The sequence below is a fragment of the Anolis sagrei genome, chromosome 3, assembly GCF_037176765.1.
Source record: "Anolis sagrei isolate rAnoSag1 chromosome 3, rAnoSag1.mat, whole genome shotgun sequence".
Lineage (NCBI taxonomy): Eukaryota > Metazoa > Chordata > Lepidosauria > Squamata > Dactyloidae > Anolis > Anolis sagrei.
The window spans coordinates 264904941-264922828 of NC_090023.1; the positions used below are offsets into that span (position 1 = coordinate 264904941).

The 17888-nt window shown below is 41.7% G+C and overlaps 1 protein-coding gene across 3 annotated transcripts in view; it reads left to right on the forward strand.

The window, feature by feature from the left end:
- CAPN10 (calpain 10) overlaps positions 1 to 15618 on the forward strand; it is a 35412-nt gene extending 19794 nt beyond the window's left edge. For 2 of the 3 annotated variants that reach the window (XM_067466100.1, XM_067466101.1), the window contains exons 8-14: positions 286 to 452; positions 2393 to 2676; positions 5756 to 5958; positions 6663 to 6918; positions 8953 to 9158; positions 10751 to 10796; positions 11783 to 11906. In XM_067466100.1, the coding sequence (XP_067322201.1) occupies positions 286 to 452; positions 2393 to 2676; positions 5756 to 5958; positions 6663 to 6918; positions 8953 to 9158; positions 10751 to 10796; positions 11783 to 11812 (1192 nt within the window). In that variant the 3' untranslated portion in view covers positions 11813 to 11906. Of the gene's footprint in view, positions 1 to 285; positions 453 to 2392; positions 2677 to 5755; positions 5959 to 6662; positions 6919 to 8952; positions 9159 to 10750; positions 10797 to 11782; positions 14307 to 14976 lie in introns of those variants that run through there. The other variant, XR_010909531.1, reaches the window with a different exon arrangement.
- Positions 15619 to 17888: the final 2270 nt, after the last annotated feature.

Sequence of the window (17888 nt, forward strand, 5' to 3'; positions counted from 1 at the left end):
CCCATGGAGTTGATGCTCATTGGTTTACCTTTTGCCATTTTCCAGCTTGGAAGCCCCTTCCCTGCTTGGGATGGACATCACTGTTGGGAATCATGTGGTTGTTAGACTACAACTCCCAATGCTCCTCACCATTGGTTATTCTGGCAAGGCCTGATGGGATTTGTAATCCAGAGAGCTTTGGTGTGTGGCATGATGCCCACTTCTCTGTGAAATGTGTAGAACTTTTAAAATATGAAGCAGAATAACTATCTGTTTTTATTATATTGGGGTGTTTTTCTCCTCCAGAGGACCTGGGTGGAGTCAACTGGATCCGGTGGTTGCTGCGGAGTTGTTGTCCCAGATACAGGAAGGAGAATTCTGGGTAGAAGAGGAAGAATTTTTTGCAGAATTCGATGAGATCATCACTGGGTACCCGATTACGGAAGAGGGGCAGCTGCAGAGCCTCTACACAGGTAGGATGTAGACCAGGGATGGGCAAACTTGGGCCCTCCAGGTGTTTTGGACCTCAACTCCTGTTGTGACTCAGCTGGAATCACAGAGTGATAGTGTCAATGATTCTGATGGGGATGATGGGATTCAGAGTCAGATGCAAAGCAAGGATGTCCCTGTGTTAGACGAAGAAGACCAGGAACGGGGCAGAAGTTCAGTTGTTTCCCACAGCAAGGGATGACGCTGGGGAAAGTGAAACTACTGAGAGCCAGGTGCCTGATTTATTTATCGTGTCATCCGCAACCAGAACATTGTATTACATTTCTAACAGAACAAAACAAACAAACAGATCAAAACAAAACAAAACACAAATTTTGCAAACTTGGTAACTGATTAAATGTCCTTTGACCAGTATCTGTCCACTTGGAGTGCCTCTGGTGTTGCCGCAAGGAGGTCCTCCATTGTGCATATGGCGGGGCGCAGGTTGCATTGCAGCAGGTGGTCAGTGGTTTGCTCTTCTCCACACTCGCATGTCGTGGATTCCACTTTGTAGCCCCATTTCTGAAGGTTGGCTCTGCATCTCGTGGTGCCAGAGCGCAGTCTGTTCAGTGCCTTCCAAGTCGCCCAATCCTCTGTGTGCCCAGGGGGGAATCTCTCATCTGGTATCACACACGGATTGAGGTGCTGGGTTTGAGCCTGCCACTTTTGAACTCTCGCTTGCTGGGGTGTTCCAGCGAGTGTATCTGTAGATCTTCGAAAACTATTTCTTGATTTAAGTCGTTGATGTGCTGGTTGATACCCAAACAGGGGATGAGCTGGAGATGTCTCTGCCTTGGTCCTTTCACTATTGGCTGCAACTTCCTGGTGGATGTCAGGTGGTGCAATACTGGCTAAGCAGTGTAATTTCTCCAGTGGTGTAGGGCGCAGACACCCTGTGATAATGCGGCATGTCTCATTAAGAGCCACATCCACTGTTTTAGTGTGGTGAGATGTGTTCCACACTGAGCATGTGTACTCAGCAGCAGAGTAGCATAGCGCAAGGGCAGATGTCTTCACTGTATCTGGTTGTGATCCCCAGGTTGTGCCAGTCAGCTTTCGTATGATATTGTTTCTAGCACCCACTTTTTGTTTGATGTTCAGGCAGTGCTTCTTGTAGGTCAGAGAACGGCCCGGAGTGACTCCCAGGTATTTGGGTGCGTTGCAATGCTCCAGTGGGATTCCTTCCCAGGTGATCCTCAGAGCTCGAGATGCTTGTCTGTTCTTAAGGTGAAAGGCACATGTCTGTGTTTTAGATGGATTAGGGATCAGTTGGTTTTCCCTATAATAGGCAGTTAGAGCACCTAGAGCTTCGGAGAGCTTCTGTTCAACCATCTCAAAGCCCCCTGCTTGAGCAGTAATGGCACGATCATCAGCATAGATGAAACTCTCTGTCTCTGTGCCTGATGTAGGAAGGGAGAATAGTTCTCAGCCAGTTAACGAGGGAATTGACCTTGATGGAGCCGGTGGTTTAGATAGAGCTGATCGGTTGGAATTCAAAGTGAGAAGGAGTGTCAGGATCGCTAGCAGGCGAGAGAGGGAAGCTTGGGGCTTGAGGAACGCCTTCATGTTGTCTCAAGAGTATTAAACAGGCTGTTTGAATGTGCCTCAGTGTCAGAGCAACTTCCCGCTTCAATCAAGAGACTTTGGATTCATCTTGTAGCTTTTCATGTTCATGTTTCAGGACTTTGTCATGTTCTCATGGGACTTTGCCTTGCCTGTGTCTTCATGGATCTTGTTTGCCTATGTTACCTTGGATTGATCTTTTGAAATATACTTTTGCCTTTTGAACTTTTAATCTTTTATTCCAATAAACCACAAAGGCAACTGCTGGTGTGCTCTTTGGTGTCGTAAGCAAGGTGCTATTACCCCGAGGTGTGAGAGTCCCACAATTTCTAGCAACCTGTCTGTGTTTCTTCCCCAACAGACAGGGTGCTGAGCCATACTCAGAAACTGTATGGCTCTTGGGTGAGAGGCCAATCGGCGGGCGGCTGCCGGAACAACAGCACCTTCCCTACCAACCCCAAGTTCTGGCTGAGGGTCTGTGAGCAGAGCGAGGTGTGCATCGCCCTCCTGCAGAAGCACCGCAAGCACAGCACGGATTGGGCAGGCCGAATTCGGAACTGGCCCCGTTTAGTGGAAGCGGAACCGCCCGTGGCCGATGGCATCCGAGGGAAGAATTACCATGCAGTGGGGCTGCACCTATGGAAGGTAATTGGAGGGTTAGCTGGGTATAGTGGGATGCGGTCAATAGGGTGAAGCATTTCTTTAAGCACAATTTTTGTTGCCCTCCAGACGCTGGACTCCAACTTCTGTATTCCGTATCATTAGAAATCGTGAGTAGAGCTAATGGAAGTTATGATACAGTAACATCTGGAAGGCTGCAGTTTGTTCTGTTTAATCAGGAGAGGCGTTTGAACTTAGTTACAAGACTTGTAGATATGATGCCTGACTTTAAAAGGTCATTTGAACTTTTACCTAACCTCTAGGTATGTGCGATCCATAAAAAATGGTTTAAAAGTACTTACAAAACTAGGAGACACTGGTTCTTTGTTGCCAAAGTGTTTCTAAAGTGGTTAATAATAATAATAATAATTAAAAAAAACTTTATTTATACCCCGCTACCATCTCCCCAAGGGACTCGGTGCGGCTTACATGAGGCCGTGCCTACAATACATCTATATAAATAAAAATATAATGTTCGTTTGTGGAATTAACAGAACTCAAAAACCACTGGACGAATTGTCACCAAATTTGGACACAAGACACCTAACAACCCAATGTATGTCCTTCACTTGATTTTGTCATTTGGGAGTTGTAGTTGCTGGGATTTATAGTTCACCTGCAATCAAAGAACATTCTGAACCCCAACGATGGAATTGAACCAAACTTGGCACACAGTTCTCCCACGACCCACAGAAAATACTGGAAGGGTTTGGTGGGCAGTGTCCTTTGGTTTTGGAGTTGTAGTTCACCTACATCCAGAGATCACTGTGGACTCAAACAATGATGGACCTGGACCAACCTCTGCAAGAATACTCAATATGCCCAAATGTGAACACTGGTGGAGTTTGGGGGAAATAGAATCTTGACATTTGGGAGTTGTAGTTGCTGGGATTTATAGTTCACCTACAGTCAAAGAGCATTCTGAACCCCACCAACGATAGAATTGGGCCAAACCTCCCACGCAGAACCCCCATGTGGGCCACAGCAATGCGTGGCAGGGGACGGTTAGTCAATAATAAAAGCAATAACAAACAACAATACAAAACAGTTAAAATAATTCTCATAAACAAAAAATAAGCAATAAACATTGACAGTAGCATAACAAACTTTTAAGAACCTATGGCTGGGCCAAATGTAATAATTAAAAATAATGCTGGGTATGAACAACTAAGATATAATTGGGATAGGGTTTTCAGAGAAGGATGGGGGCATGCAGGCAATCCTAAAGTATACTTTAGTAAAAAACTTGTTACTATAAATGAATTTTCATTTCATTATTTCATTACTAAATGGAATTTCGTTACTATTTCGTTACAGTAATTGCGCATGTACATAACTACATTGCTATCAGTGAGGAAACTTCAGGAGCTCCTAAATCCCTCATTTGTAAAGCTATTAGGGTGAAGCTTTCTACCACTGTTAGCTCACAAAATTTCAAAACAATTCACTTATCCATGGAATTTTGGGGAATTTTCAAAGTTTTTATAAACAACATTTTAAAAAAATGACAAGGAAAAAAATGCGCAAGATAACCAAGTCACAGCACAGTCAAAAACACACAAATACCATAAAAATTCTCCAAACACTGCTTATTAAAATGCAGTTCCATAAAATGTATGTATCAAAGCATTTCTGTAAAATACACATTAATCGCACAGGACAGAGACCGGAAAAGTGAGACTTCGATAAGAATATCATGGGACATCTCTCATTCTGTTTGTGCTCCATTTCTTCTCCTTTTTTAGCCAGAGAGGGGGATTTTGAGTGTTGCATTCCCCAAGAAATAACCTTCTAAGCTCTATTGTAGGCTTTTCGTGGTGCCCATTGGGATGAGTGAGGAAGGAAACATTGTAAATAGCATGTATTGTTGAAGGCTTTCATGGCTGGAATCACTGGGTTGTTGTAGGTTTTTTCGGGCTATAGGGCCATGTTCTAGAGGCATTTCTCCTGACGTTTCGCCTGCATCTATGGCAAGCATTTTCAGAAGTAGTGAGGTCTGTTGGAATTAGGAAAATGGGTTTATATATCTGTGGAATGACCAGGGTGGGACAAAGGACTCTTGTCTGCAGGAGCTAGGTGTGAATGTTTCAACTGATCACCTTGATTAGCAGTTGATTGCCTGGCAGTGCCTGGAGCAAACCTTTGTTGAGAGGTGATTAGATGTCCTTGTTTGTTTCCTCTCTGTTGTTGTGCTGTTGTAATTTTAGAGTTTTTAATACTGGTAGCCAGATTTTGTTCATTTTCATGGTTTCTTCCTTTCTGTTGAAATTGTCCACATGCTTGTGGATTTCAATGGCTTCTCTGTGTAGTCTGACATTGTGTAGTCTGACTCTGTGTAGTTGTGAGAGTGGTCCAACATTTCTGTGTTCTCAAATAATATGCTGTGTCCAGGTTGGTTCATCAGGTGCTCTGCTTTGGCTGATTTCTCTGGTTGAAGTAGTCTGCAGTGCCTTTCATGTTTGGGCAATGCTGCTGCGTTCGGTGGTCCCTCTGTAGACTTGTCCACAGCTGCATGGTACACGGTAGACTCCTGTAGAGGTGAGAGGATCCCTCTTGTCCTTTGCTGAACGGAGCATTTGTTGGATTTTCTTGGTGGGTCTGTAGATATTTGTATGTTGTGTTTCCTCATCAGCTTCCCTCTGCGGTCAGTGGTTCCCTTGATGTATGGCAGGAACACTTTTCCTCTGGGTGGATCTTCATCTTGACTCTCGTGGCTTGTTCTCGGTCTTGAAGCTCTTCTGATGTCTGAACATCATGGGACATCTCTCAATTCTGTTTGCCAACTTTGTTCTGCTTACTTGTGCTCCATTTCATTTCCTTTTTAAATGATTACTTCTGCTCCATTTCTTCTCCTTTTTTAGCCAGAGAAGGGGATTTTGAGTGTTGTAATCCCCAAGAAATAACCTTCTAAGCTCTATTGTAGGCTTTTCATGGTGCCCATTGGGATGGGTGAGAAAGGAAACATTGTAAATAGCCTTCCCTGGACATAACATCCATGACCTACTCCAAACAATTTTGAGATGTACAGAATCATATTGATTTTTCCCCTTGTCTTTCCCTTTAGGTGGAAAAGAAACAGTTTAACCTTCCAAAGACCCTCTCCATGCCCCCGATTTCAGGCACCATTTGCCATTCCTACAACCGGGAAGTGCACCTTCATTGTGACCTCTCTCCTGGGTATTACCTTGTTGTCCCAAGCACCTTCCTCAATGATGCTGAAGGAAACTTCCTCCTTCGGGTCTTCGCTAGCGGGCGAATCTCACTCAGGTGTGTTCATCTGAAGGGCCTTTGAGAGGAGGTGGGGACATTCTTGTAAGTCTCTGGTATCAGTGAAGCAAAGTGTCCAGTCTGGATTCTCATCTGAACTTTAACAATTCTGAGGATTGAATCCTCAAATCATTGTTGTGGGTCTTCATGCCATTTCTGGATTATAGAAACCCAAAGTAAACCTATCATGGAGTTTTCTTAGCAAGATACTTTGAAAGGGCTTTTGCCTTTGCTTTCCTCTGAAGGCCCAACACCACTTAATTTAAGCCTGACCAAGTAGCCATGAGATCATGCCGAACGCACTTGGGCTTCAAGGTCTTCTCACAGATTCTCTCAGACCATCTAATTAGTCTATTTTTCACTCCCTCAATTCTCAAATCTAATCTGGCTTCTTGGGAAAACTCTCCATTGGCCAAAGAGAACTGGTTCCAAGGGAACTGGTTTTACTATCCCTGATTGCTTGGGAACAATAACAGGAATGCAAAACATCACCTCTCCTAGAGGTGACAGACTCATCAGAGTTGTCGTCCAAAACACTTGGACGGCCAAAGTTTGCCCATGCCAGCTTTAAATCCATTGCTTTGTGTTGTTGGAATCCATATTCCAAGAGAGGAAAATCATAACCTCTTGTCCTCCTCTCTTTTTTCTACTTTCTTTTCTTTCTCCCCCCCCCCTCTTTTTTTCTCTTTTCTTCATTCCAATAGCGAGATAAAGCTGCCTTCACCTGACAACGTGGTTCGTGAGGAGCTCCCTGGAGGCGAGTGGGAGACGGCCCGGATGGAGGGATGTTGGAAGAAAGGGCAAAGTGCAGGAGGAAGCAGGAACTTCCCCTCCTTCCACAGCAATCCCCGCCTCCCTCTCTCGGTCCCTCCGGGCATGGGGCAGAGGGGCGTCCGTGTTGCCCTCCGCCAGCACTGCCCAGACAACAAGTGCCACCCAATTGGGTTTCATATCTTCCAGGTCAGTGATTGTAGGTCAGGCATAGCAAGCTTCAATTATCCAGGTATTTTGGACTTCAATATCCATAATTGCTAACAGCCTACTGGCTGTTAGCAATTGAGGCTGTTAGAGCCTCAAGATAGCACAATTAACAGACCAAAAAAACCCACTGAAAACCTGGCAGAAAATATATTGTCATCACTGCCCACATAAGAAAAAAAAACCATTAGAAGGTCTTAACTATGGTGAGCATTGCAATTGTTGGAAGCAGAGGTGATTACATTGCAAAACCCGAGACATATAGTTACGTTGTTTTGGATCTAGGTTAAGAGTCCCTACATAATTTCCAGTTAAAAAGGGAAAACTCTACTTGAGAAAAGAAAGACAACTATAAATTTGAGAGTAAAAGCTGCGCATGTTCAAAATATTAGTTTTAATGCTGGTGGATATCTGCTTCAACCTATCTATCTTACCATAGAATTTACCCGTCTGCTTTTATTATGCTGACAATGATGTTGTTAATAATAATAATAATAATAATAGTAATAATAATAAAAATTATTATTATTATTATTATTATTATTATTATTATTATTATTATTATTTACATTTAAATCCCAAGCTAGCTCCACAACTTTCTGAATACTTTTTGTAGAAATTCCCAGTTTACATTGTTTAATGCCTTTTCTGCATCTAAAATTATTATTATTATTATTATTTATACTGCTCTTTATCTCCCCAAAAGGGACTCAAAGCGACTTAACATAAAAGCATTAGCATACAAATTAAAATATACAAATATGCAAACATTAAAACAGAATTAAACACAACCAGTACTAAAAAAAACAGTTAAAATCCATCAAAATATATTCAAAGTTAAAAACCACGTTGTTGTTGTTGTTGTTGTTGTTGTTGTTGTTGTTATTATTATGTGAGATATAACTGTTTTCTTTTAATATGGATCCAATTTTTCTTGTAATATATAACAGACTCTCAGTTAACTGGAACTCAAAAACAACCAGAACTCTTAAGCAACCATAAAAATGCATACAGCATTCACAAAGCTGTTTTTAATAATACAGTAAAACTGTGTTACATTAAGTTAAGCTTGTCTTTATTTGTTCTAATTTGATTTTAATTACTGTATTTTAATATTCACATCAAGTCGATACAGAGTTTATAGTATGGTAGAGTATGTATGGGGAATAGTAATAAGTAGGCCTATTTTTAATGCTACTCTCGTAATCAGAAACTACATTTATCTGGAACCAACCAATAATAATAATAATAATAATAATAATAATAATAATAACAATAATAATAATAATAGCACTTTATTTATATTCCACTCTGTTTCCCCGAGGGGACTCAGAGCGGATTACAACATACTCAAATAGGCAAACATTCAATGCCTTTAATACAGTGGAATAACAATGACACAAATACACAGAATAAAAGTAAAGGCTTCCCCTTTCATTTCTGGCTCCTGGAGGCAATGCTCTACTCTGGCCATGAGGAGGTGCTCTTTTTCCATTGTGAAGCCAAGGAGCCTGTTTTCCATAGAGATCTCGTGGTCGTGTTTTGCCGACATGGCTACATGAGCGCCTTTATTACCTTCCCGACGAAGTGGTACCTATTGATCTGCTCACATTTGCATGTTTTCAACCTGCTAGGTGGCAGAAGCTAGGGCTAACAGTGGGAGCTTACCCTGACTTGAGGCTTTGAATTGCCAACTTTTAGGTCAGCAGATTAAACAGTTCAACAGTTTAACCCATTACACCACAACGGGTTAAACCAGTCCCCACGGGTGCCGGTTAACTGAAAGTCTACTCTAGGGTTTCATTATTATGTGCAGTTTTGTGGATCCACGTGAAGTCGGATTGCAAAATAGCTTAAATTAACAGCCTTGGACCACATTTTTAGTCCCAACCTAAGTAGAGTTCGTGGGCTGCATGAGGTTTAAAATCCATGCTGTGACTTAGACATAAAACCAGGTTGATGCCAGGAATATATCATAAATGGGAAACATTCTTATCAGACTCTGATGGTTTGCAGGTTCCCACTGACAACAACAATGTCAAAATGCCTTCAGCAGCCTTCTTGCACTTGGAGCCCGTGGTTAGTTGTGTGCCTCACAGCTACTCGCAAGAAGTCAGCCAGCTTTGCCGACTGCCTTCGGGAAATTATGCCATCGTTCCCTCAACATACCTGCCCGATACCGAAGGCACCTTCACAGTTATTGTAGCAACCAAAATAGAAAGGTAAAGTTACCCTTATGTCTCTTCTACTAAATAAATAAATGTATTTATCAGCAAAGCTCGGATTTAAGTACCCATCATTTCTTGTTTTAATGTATTGTCGAATGCTTTCATGGTTGGAATCACTGGGTTGTTGTAGTTTTTTTCGGGCTATATGTTCTAGAGGCATTCTCTCCTGACGTTTCACCTGCATCTATGGCAAGCATCCTCAGAGGTAGTGAGGTCTGTTGGAACTAGGAAAAAGGGTTTATATATTTGTGGAATGACCAGGGTGGGACAAAGGACTCTTGTCTGCTGGAGCTAGGTGTGAATGTTTCAACCGACCACCTTGATTAGCATTTGAAGGAACATGAAAGGCACTGCAGACTAGTTCAACCAGAGAAGTCAGCCATAGCAGAGCACCTGATGAACCAGCCTGGACACAACCACCATGTCAGACTACACAAAGAAGCCATTGAAATCCACAAGCATGTGGACAATTTCAACAGAAAGGAGGAAACCATAAAAATGAACAAAATCTGGCTACCAGTATTAAAAAAATCTAAAATTAGAACAGCACAACAACAGAGAGGAAACAAACAAGGACATCTAATCACCTCTCAACAAAAGATTGCTCCATGCACTATTAGGCCATTATATGCTAATCAAGGTAGTCAGTTGAAACATTCATGCTTAGCTCCAGCAGACAAGAGTCCTTTGTCCCACTCTGGCCATTCCACAGATATATAAACCCATTTTCCTAGTTCCAACAGACCTCACTACCTCTGAGGATGCTTGCCATAGATGCAGGCGAAACGTCAGGAGAGAATGCCTCTAGACCATGGCTATATAGCCCGAAAAAGCCTACAACAACCCATTTCTTGTTTTATTTACTTGCTTATTTACTTATTTAGAGCTTTTGGTTTACCACCTCTTGACCCACCAAGGTTCCCAAAGCGATGTGTAATTCATGCAAGCGCTTCAGATGAACTCCCAGAGCTCTTTAAAGGACAGTCTCCAGCCTAATATTTTCTAGGACAGATGTTTTGGATTCAGCTGTGAGTGACAACAATCAGGGAATCTAGAAACTGAGATCCAGAATATATGTATAAATCCACTTCACTCATTCATGAACCATCAAGGACACTAAGATCCTCCGGAGAGGCCCTGCTCTCGGTCCCACCACCTTCGCAAGCGCGTTTGGTGGGGACAAGAGACAGTCTTCTCTGTGGTGGCCCCTCAGCTATGGAACTCTCTCCAGAGTGAGATTAGATCTGCCCCCTCCCTCTTGCCCTTCAGGAGGCTAGTGAAATCCTGGTTATGGAAAGAAGCATGCCCAGAATAATGGCTGAGACTGATTACAGACCAAAGTGAGTGACCATATATGCGGACTGAGTTGAACATGATTTTACCTTGTCGATCTGGTATATATGTATTTTATCTATATGTATTTTAATCTTGTATTGTTGTATGATGTTTTAACTTGTATTAGTAGCATTGAATCCTTGCTATAAGCTGGTCTGAGTCCCTCTGCGGAGGTGAGAAGATCAGGATATAAAAGTTTTAAAGAAATAAATAAAGAAATAAATAATGTTTTTGTGTGTGCTTTCGCATAGGAAAAGCATTCGAAGCAAGGAGACTTTGGGTCAAAGATTGCAAGAGGTGAGTATGGGGTTTAATAGGTAATGTGTGAATTTAGGATTTAATTTTTGTGACAGAACTTCAATGACGCTTGCCAGCGGAAGGATTGCTAGATCAACAGACACTGTGTTCAAAAATCAGGACTCTGCAGACTTTCAGTTACAACAGAAAACTAAGTTCTACTAAGTACATCTATACACGTCTGTTCACAGCAAGCTACAGACAGGAACTCCTAGGCAAAAACAACAGTCTCTGAACATCTGCTTATCTGACTTCTGGCTGAGATCAGTTCCTCCCTCTTCTTCCCAGCCAGAGAACACTTTATCTTACTTCTGTCAAGGTTATAATTACACAGCCTCAGCACAGTATTTCTAACACACAATTGAACAGAATAGAATCCATCTTGAAATACATCTTAATCCATCTTGAATTACATAGAAACACATTGAAAAACACACATGCATAACCAAATAATCCAGTAATCTTCAATATATTTGCTGGAAGATTATTCAAACATCACGAGAAGCATCTCTATATGTGTATAAACCTGTCCTCACTTCTTACATCCTCTTCATAATCCCAAATGATGACTTGAAGTCATAATGCTGTTGATTTGGCTGTGGTCATGCCAAGCATTTTTTAAAATAGTGACTTTTATTCATTCCTTCCCATCTCTATTATTGTATGCTTTTATGGATGGTGGTCCGAAATAGATATCGATATAACACCCATGAACACATTAATTTTGTTAACTGGGATGTACCTGCTGTTGTGTTAGAAATTCCTTCCAAATGTGTCACAAGGACTAAACTTTTATCTTATTTATAAGTGCTCAAGTTCTCTGGACTTCTTGGCACCCAACAAATCCTGTTTCAAAATCCTGACCCAGATTTCTTCTTTGTCTGACTTCAACATCCTGATTTTTTTCCTCTTTCTCATTTAATATATAAAATTGTATTTGAATGGCTTGATGTGACTTTGTTTTTGTTTCCACCGCATTTCTGCAGATCTCCTTTAAAGCTGTGATGAAAGTATAGCATGGCATTCCTGCATCCAATATTGGAGGAAACACAACCAGAAAGAAGAAATTGTCAAGCTGATTTCTCTTTGAAATTAAACAGTGCAAAGTAATGTCAAGCCCAGTCATTTTTTTGGGCACAGTAGCATCTCTCTTTCAACCTTTTCATAAAAACAGACTCACACCCCTCCTGATTTTTTTAAAAAAATGACATGTCCATTTGAACTTCAGCCAGTGTTGAGGTCGCTTGCTGTTGTGTTTCCATGGACTTGGCTCTGTGTGCTTCTCTATCCCCATCCCCATCCCACCTGCCTCTCAAGTGGAAGAATAATGTGGTCCCTGTGCCGTGTTCAAATCATTGTCAGTTCACCGTTGATAATCCTTTCCCTCCCTTTTTTCAATGTGTATAGTGTGTGTTCATAGTGGAAAACCACGAGGAAACTCAAGAAAAGTGATGACAGGGAAAAGGAGGCTTGAGAGAAGAAGAGAAGGTTATTACAAAGAGGATTGCTTTTTCCAAAAAAAGAAAAATTAGAATGTTAGAGCTGGTTTTGTTTTTGTTTATATGAGTCTATCAGGCCTGGTGAGATATTGATGCCATGAGAAGAAGTGGGTAAGAAATAAAATAATAATAATAATAATAATAATAATAATAACTGATAGATTTTTCTTTTTTCACAAATAAGTCCCAGAAACTTGCAACCCATTAAAAAAAAGTTACTTGGGGATTCTGGGAATTGTACTCCAAAGCTTCAGGTGCTATTATTTATTGATTTATTTCATAATAATAAATTATGATTTATTTACCATAATAATAATAATAACAACAACAACAATAATAATGGTAAATAAATCAATTCCCACAATTTCAACTCCCACAATTCCTAACTGGCAATTGAAGGAGTTGAAGTCCTTCAGCTCCTTCAATTGGGGATTCTGGGAGTTGTACTCCAAAGCTTCATGTGCTATTATTTATTGATTTATTTCATAATAATAAATTATGATTTATTTGTATTGTCGAAGGCTTTCATGGCTGGAACCACTAGGTTCTTGTAGGTTTTTTCGGGCTATATGGCCATGGTCTAGAGGCATTCTCTCCTGACGTTTCGCCTGCATCTATGGCAAGCATCCTCAGAGGTAGTGAGGTCTGTTGGAAATAGGAACATGGGTTTATATATCTGTGGAATGGCTGGGGTGGGGCAAAGATACCATAATAATAATAACAACAATAATAATGGTAAATAAATCAATAAATAATAGCACCTGAAGCTTTGGAGTACAACTCCCAGAATCCCCAAGTAACTTTTTTTAATGCGAGTTTCTGGGAGCTATTTGTGAAAAAAGAAAAATCAGTAATTATTATTATTATTATTTATCATTATTATTATTATTATTATTATTATTATTATTATACCGCCCATCTCAGCCCAGAGGTGACTCGGAGCGGTATATAAATATGGTAAACAAATAAATAAATGACATTACATCAGGCAATAGCAAACTGGCCCAAGTTTGCCCATGCCTGATGTAATGTCATTTATTTATTTACCATATTTATATACCACTCCAGGTGTTTTGGACTTCAACTCCTTCAATTGTCGCTTAGGAATTGTGGGAGTTGAAGTCCAAAACACCTGGAGGGCCCAAGTTTACCCATGCCTGTGTTATACCTTACTTGCCTAGTACTTGACAACCCCTATTTTCCAGCTCTGTGGAGGCAATAAATGCATGAGACTTGAGTCTTTGGCTCAGGACCATGGATGTTTTTTCCATGTAAAGCCTCTCCATTTTCAGTATCCTTGGGCCCTTCAGGCTGAGCTATTTTGCAGAGGAAATAATAATGATGAGGATGCTTGTGGGGAGGAATAAAAGGGCTTGGGACTATCCATCAGTGGTTGGCGTCTTCCATCTCAATGATGTGGCAAAAATACTCTTGGTTTCATTTCCAGCCTTTAAAGGAGCTATCCAAGGTATGGAACCTGTTTTCTGGCTGAGGACCAGCACCTTGGATAGCTCCATTCAAGTCTGATGCTGAGCCCACACTGGAGCCACTAAACTATTCAAGTACCTTGAATGACTCCATTAAAATTTGGCATGAAACCTATAGAAGAATTACTCAGCTGATTCAGGACCTTGGATAACTCCATCAAAGTTTGGCATCAAACTCATACTCGAGTTCCAGCACCTTGGATGGCTCCTTTGAAGACTGGCATGAAACCCACAATGGTGTCACTGCACATCTTCAGAAACTTGGATAACTCCATCAAATATGATATTGAACCAACCCTGGAATCACTGAATAGTTCCAGTACCTTGAGTAGATCCATTCCAGAAAGTATTGAAATCCATATTAGACTCAATGAAAGTTAATAATAATGTTATTTGTAGCCTGTACTATCTCCCCCAGGAAACTCAAAGCAGAGTCACGAAATAGTTCCAGCACCTTGGATAGCTCAATTCAAGTCCAAGATGAGGCCCATAGTTGAGTCACGGAACAGTTCCAACACTTCAAGGTCTGGGGGGTTGTACGTTTTTTCGGGCTATATGGCCATGGTCTAGAGGCATTCTCTCCTGGCGTTTCGCTTGCATCTATGGCAAGCATCCTCAGAGGTAGTGAGGTCTGTTGGAACTAGGAAAGTGGGTTTATATATCTGTGGAATGATCAGGGTGAGACAAAGGACTCTTGTCTGCTGGAACTAGGTGTGAATGTTTCAACTGACCACCTTGGTTAGCATATAATGGCCTGACAGCCTGGAGCAAACTTTTGTTGAGAGGTGATTAGATGTCCTTGTTTGTTTTCTCTCTCTTGTTGTGCTGTTGTAATTTTACAACAGCACAACAGAGCACAACAGAGAGGAAACAAACAAGGACCTCTAATTGCCTCTCAACAAAAGTTTGCTCCAGGATCTGTCAGACCATTATATGCTAATCAAGGTGGTCAGTTGAAGCATTCACACCTAGCTCCAGCAGGCAAGAGTCCTTTGTCTCACCCTGGTCATTCCACAGATATATAAACCCCTTTTTCCTAGTTCCAACAGACCCCACTACCTCTGAGGATGCTTGCCACAGATGCAGGTAAAACATCAGGAGAGAATGCCTCTAGACCATGGCCACATAGCTCGAAAAAACCTACAACAACCTAGTGATTCTGGCCATGAAAGCCTTCGACAATACAACTTCAAGGTCTGATATGAAACCCAGACAAGATCCAGTACACCATAGATAAGAAAACCACTCACTATATTCAAGATAAACAATTACTGGCCCCATGTGCCTTTCTTGTTCCTCCGACGCTTAATTTCCCACTCCGTGGCATTCATGTTTTGCACCCTTGCCTTCAGGACTTTTCTTGAATCTGTCATGTCCACCAGGTAGGCTCGAGTGACAACTGAAAGAAAACCCCTCTCACAGCAAACTCATCGGCACTAATTGTATACAATACTAGTTACCTGTGTAGGGAATATCAGTTATGGTCTTCCAGCAACTTGGATGTAATCTTTTAAAATATTTATTTAACTTATTAAGCGAATTTAAGTTATGAAGCTTGTTTCTAAAGATGGAAATTACAAACGGTGCAAATAGTGATCAGATTAAGCAAGGAAGTATTATTGAATGTCATTGTTGGGTGGAGGGTTATTCCTCCTGTGTGTCCAGGAATCTGGTTCAAATTGACCTTGTCTGTTTTCTCTTTGTTTTTCCCTGGAAAGCATTTTTTTAAAATTGCGATTTTGAAATATTTTATTTTTTTTAATCAGCAAGGTGGTGGTTGAAATGTCTTTTGGAAAAAATAAATAAAATGGTCAGTGGCATCCTGTAAGCACAATATTTTGGGTCATGTGATCTTTTTTGCATTATTATTACTGCTGCTGAGTATGTATCCCTAGTGTGGAACACATCTCACCACACTAAAACAGTGGATGTGGCTCTTCATGAGACACGCCGCATTATCACGGGGTGTCTGCGCCCTACACCACTGGAGAAATTACACTGCTTAGCCGGTATTGCACCACCTGACATCCGCTGGGAAGTAGCAGCCAATAGTGAAAGGACCAAGGCAGAGACATCTCCAGCTCATCCCCTGTTTGGGTATCAGCCAGCACGTCAACGACTTAAATCAAGACATAGTTTTCTTAGATCTACAGAGACACTCGCTGAAACACCCCAGCAAGCGAGAGTTCAAAAGGGGCAGGCTCAAACCCAGCACCTCAATCCGTGTGTGATACCAGATGAGAGACTCCCCCCTGGGCACACAGAAGACTGGGCAACTTGGAAGGCGCTGAACAGACTGCGCTCTGGCACCATGAGATGCAGAGCCAACCTTCAGAAATAGGGCAAAAAATTTGAATCCACGACATGCGAGTGCGGAGAAGAGCAAACCACTGACCACCTGCTGCAATGCAACCTGAGCCCTGCTACATGCACAATGGAGGACCTTCTTGCGGCAACACCAGAGGCACTCCAAGTGGCCAGATACTGGTCAAAGGACATTTAATCAACTACCAAGTTTGCAACATTTGTGTTTTTTTAATCTGTTTGTTTTGTTCTGTTAGAAATGTAATACAATGGTCTGGTTGCTGATGACATGATAAATAAAATAAATATATTAGTGCGTCATTGTTATTGGTGTGTGAGTTTATATGTGTATGTATACGTATGTACTTTGATGGCCAAAAGTGAGGAGGAGCTAAGGAGCCTTCTAATCAAGGTGAAAGAAGAAAGCGCAAAAGCTGGGTTGCAGCTAAACATCAAAAGAACCAACATTATGGCAACAAGAATGATTGACAACTGGGAAATAGAGGGAGAAAATGTGGAGGCAGTGACAGACTTTATATTTCTAGGTGCAAAGATGAGTGAAGACGCAGACCGCAGCCAGGAAATCAGGAGATGCTTACTTCTTGGGAGGAGAGCAATGACCAATCTCAATAAAATAGTGAAGAGTAGAGACATCACACTGGCAACGAAGATCCCCATAGTTAAAGCCATGGTATTCCCTGTAGTCACCTACGGATGTGAGAGCTGGACCTTAGGGAAGGCTGAGCGAAGGAAGATCGATGCTTTTGAACTGTGGTGCTGAAGGACAGTTCTGAGAGTGCCTTGGACCGTGAGAAGATCCAACCAGTCCATACTTCAGGAAATAAAGCCCGACTGCTCATTGGAGGGAAGGATACTAGAGACAAAGATGAAGTCCTTTGGCCACAAAATGAGGAGACAGGAAAGCTTAGAGAAGTCAATGACGCTGGGGGAAAGGGAAGGAAAAAGGAAGAGGGGCTGACCAATGGCAAGATGGATGGATGGCATCCTTGAAGTGACTGGATTGACTCTGAAGGAGCTGGGGGTGGTGACAGCCGACAGGGAGCTCTGGCGTGGGCTGGTCCATGAGGTCACGTAGAGTCGGAAACAATTGAACGAATGAACAACAACAAGGCTAACACATATTATTATTATTTTTTTATTTTACAGCTTTTATATTCCGCCCTTCTCACCCCGCAGGGGACTCAGGGCGGATTACAGTGTACACATATATGGCAAACATTCAATGCCAATTTTTGACATACAAACATATACAGACATACACAGAGGCTATTTAACTTTTTCTGGCCACCAGGGGAGCTGTCGCTTTCATCGACCATCTGCGATGCTGGTGAAGCACTTCCGCATTCCCCGCATGCTTCCCCGCTGCAATGCTTTGCTGGAGTCTTCTTTATGGCCTCATAAATCAGTTGATTTAGCCTCCCCACACTTTAAGGTGGTACCTTATTTTCCTACTTGACAGATGCAACTGTCTTTCGGGTTGCAAAGGTCGACAACAGGCTACACATAATTGGTTGGAAACCCACTTCAACCTGGCCTGGCTTCAAACTCATGACCTTTTGGTCAGAGTGATCTTAGTGCAGCTGACACTCAGCCAACTGCGCCACAATCCCGGTGCTATTACACAGGCTTCTGAAGATTGTAAGCACATAAAAGATAACTCATATATTGTAACACATATTATGTCATTATAATAACCATACCATCGTGATACGTATGCATGAAATGCTCATGCAATGTATCCACATAATACTTACAAATATTTCAAGATTAAGTATTAAGCT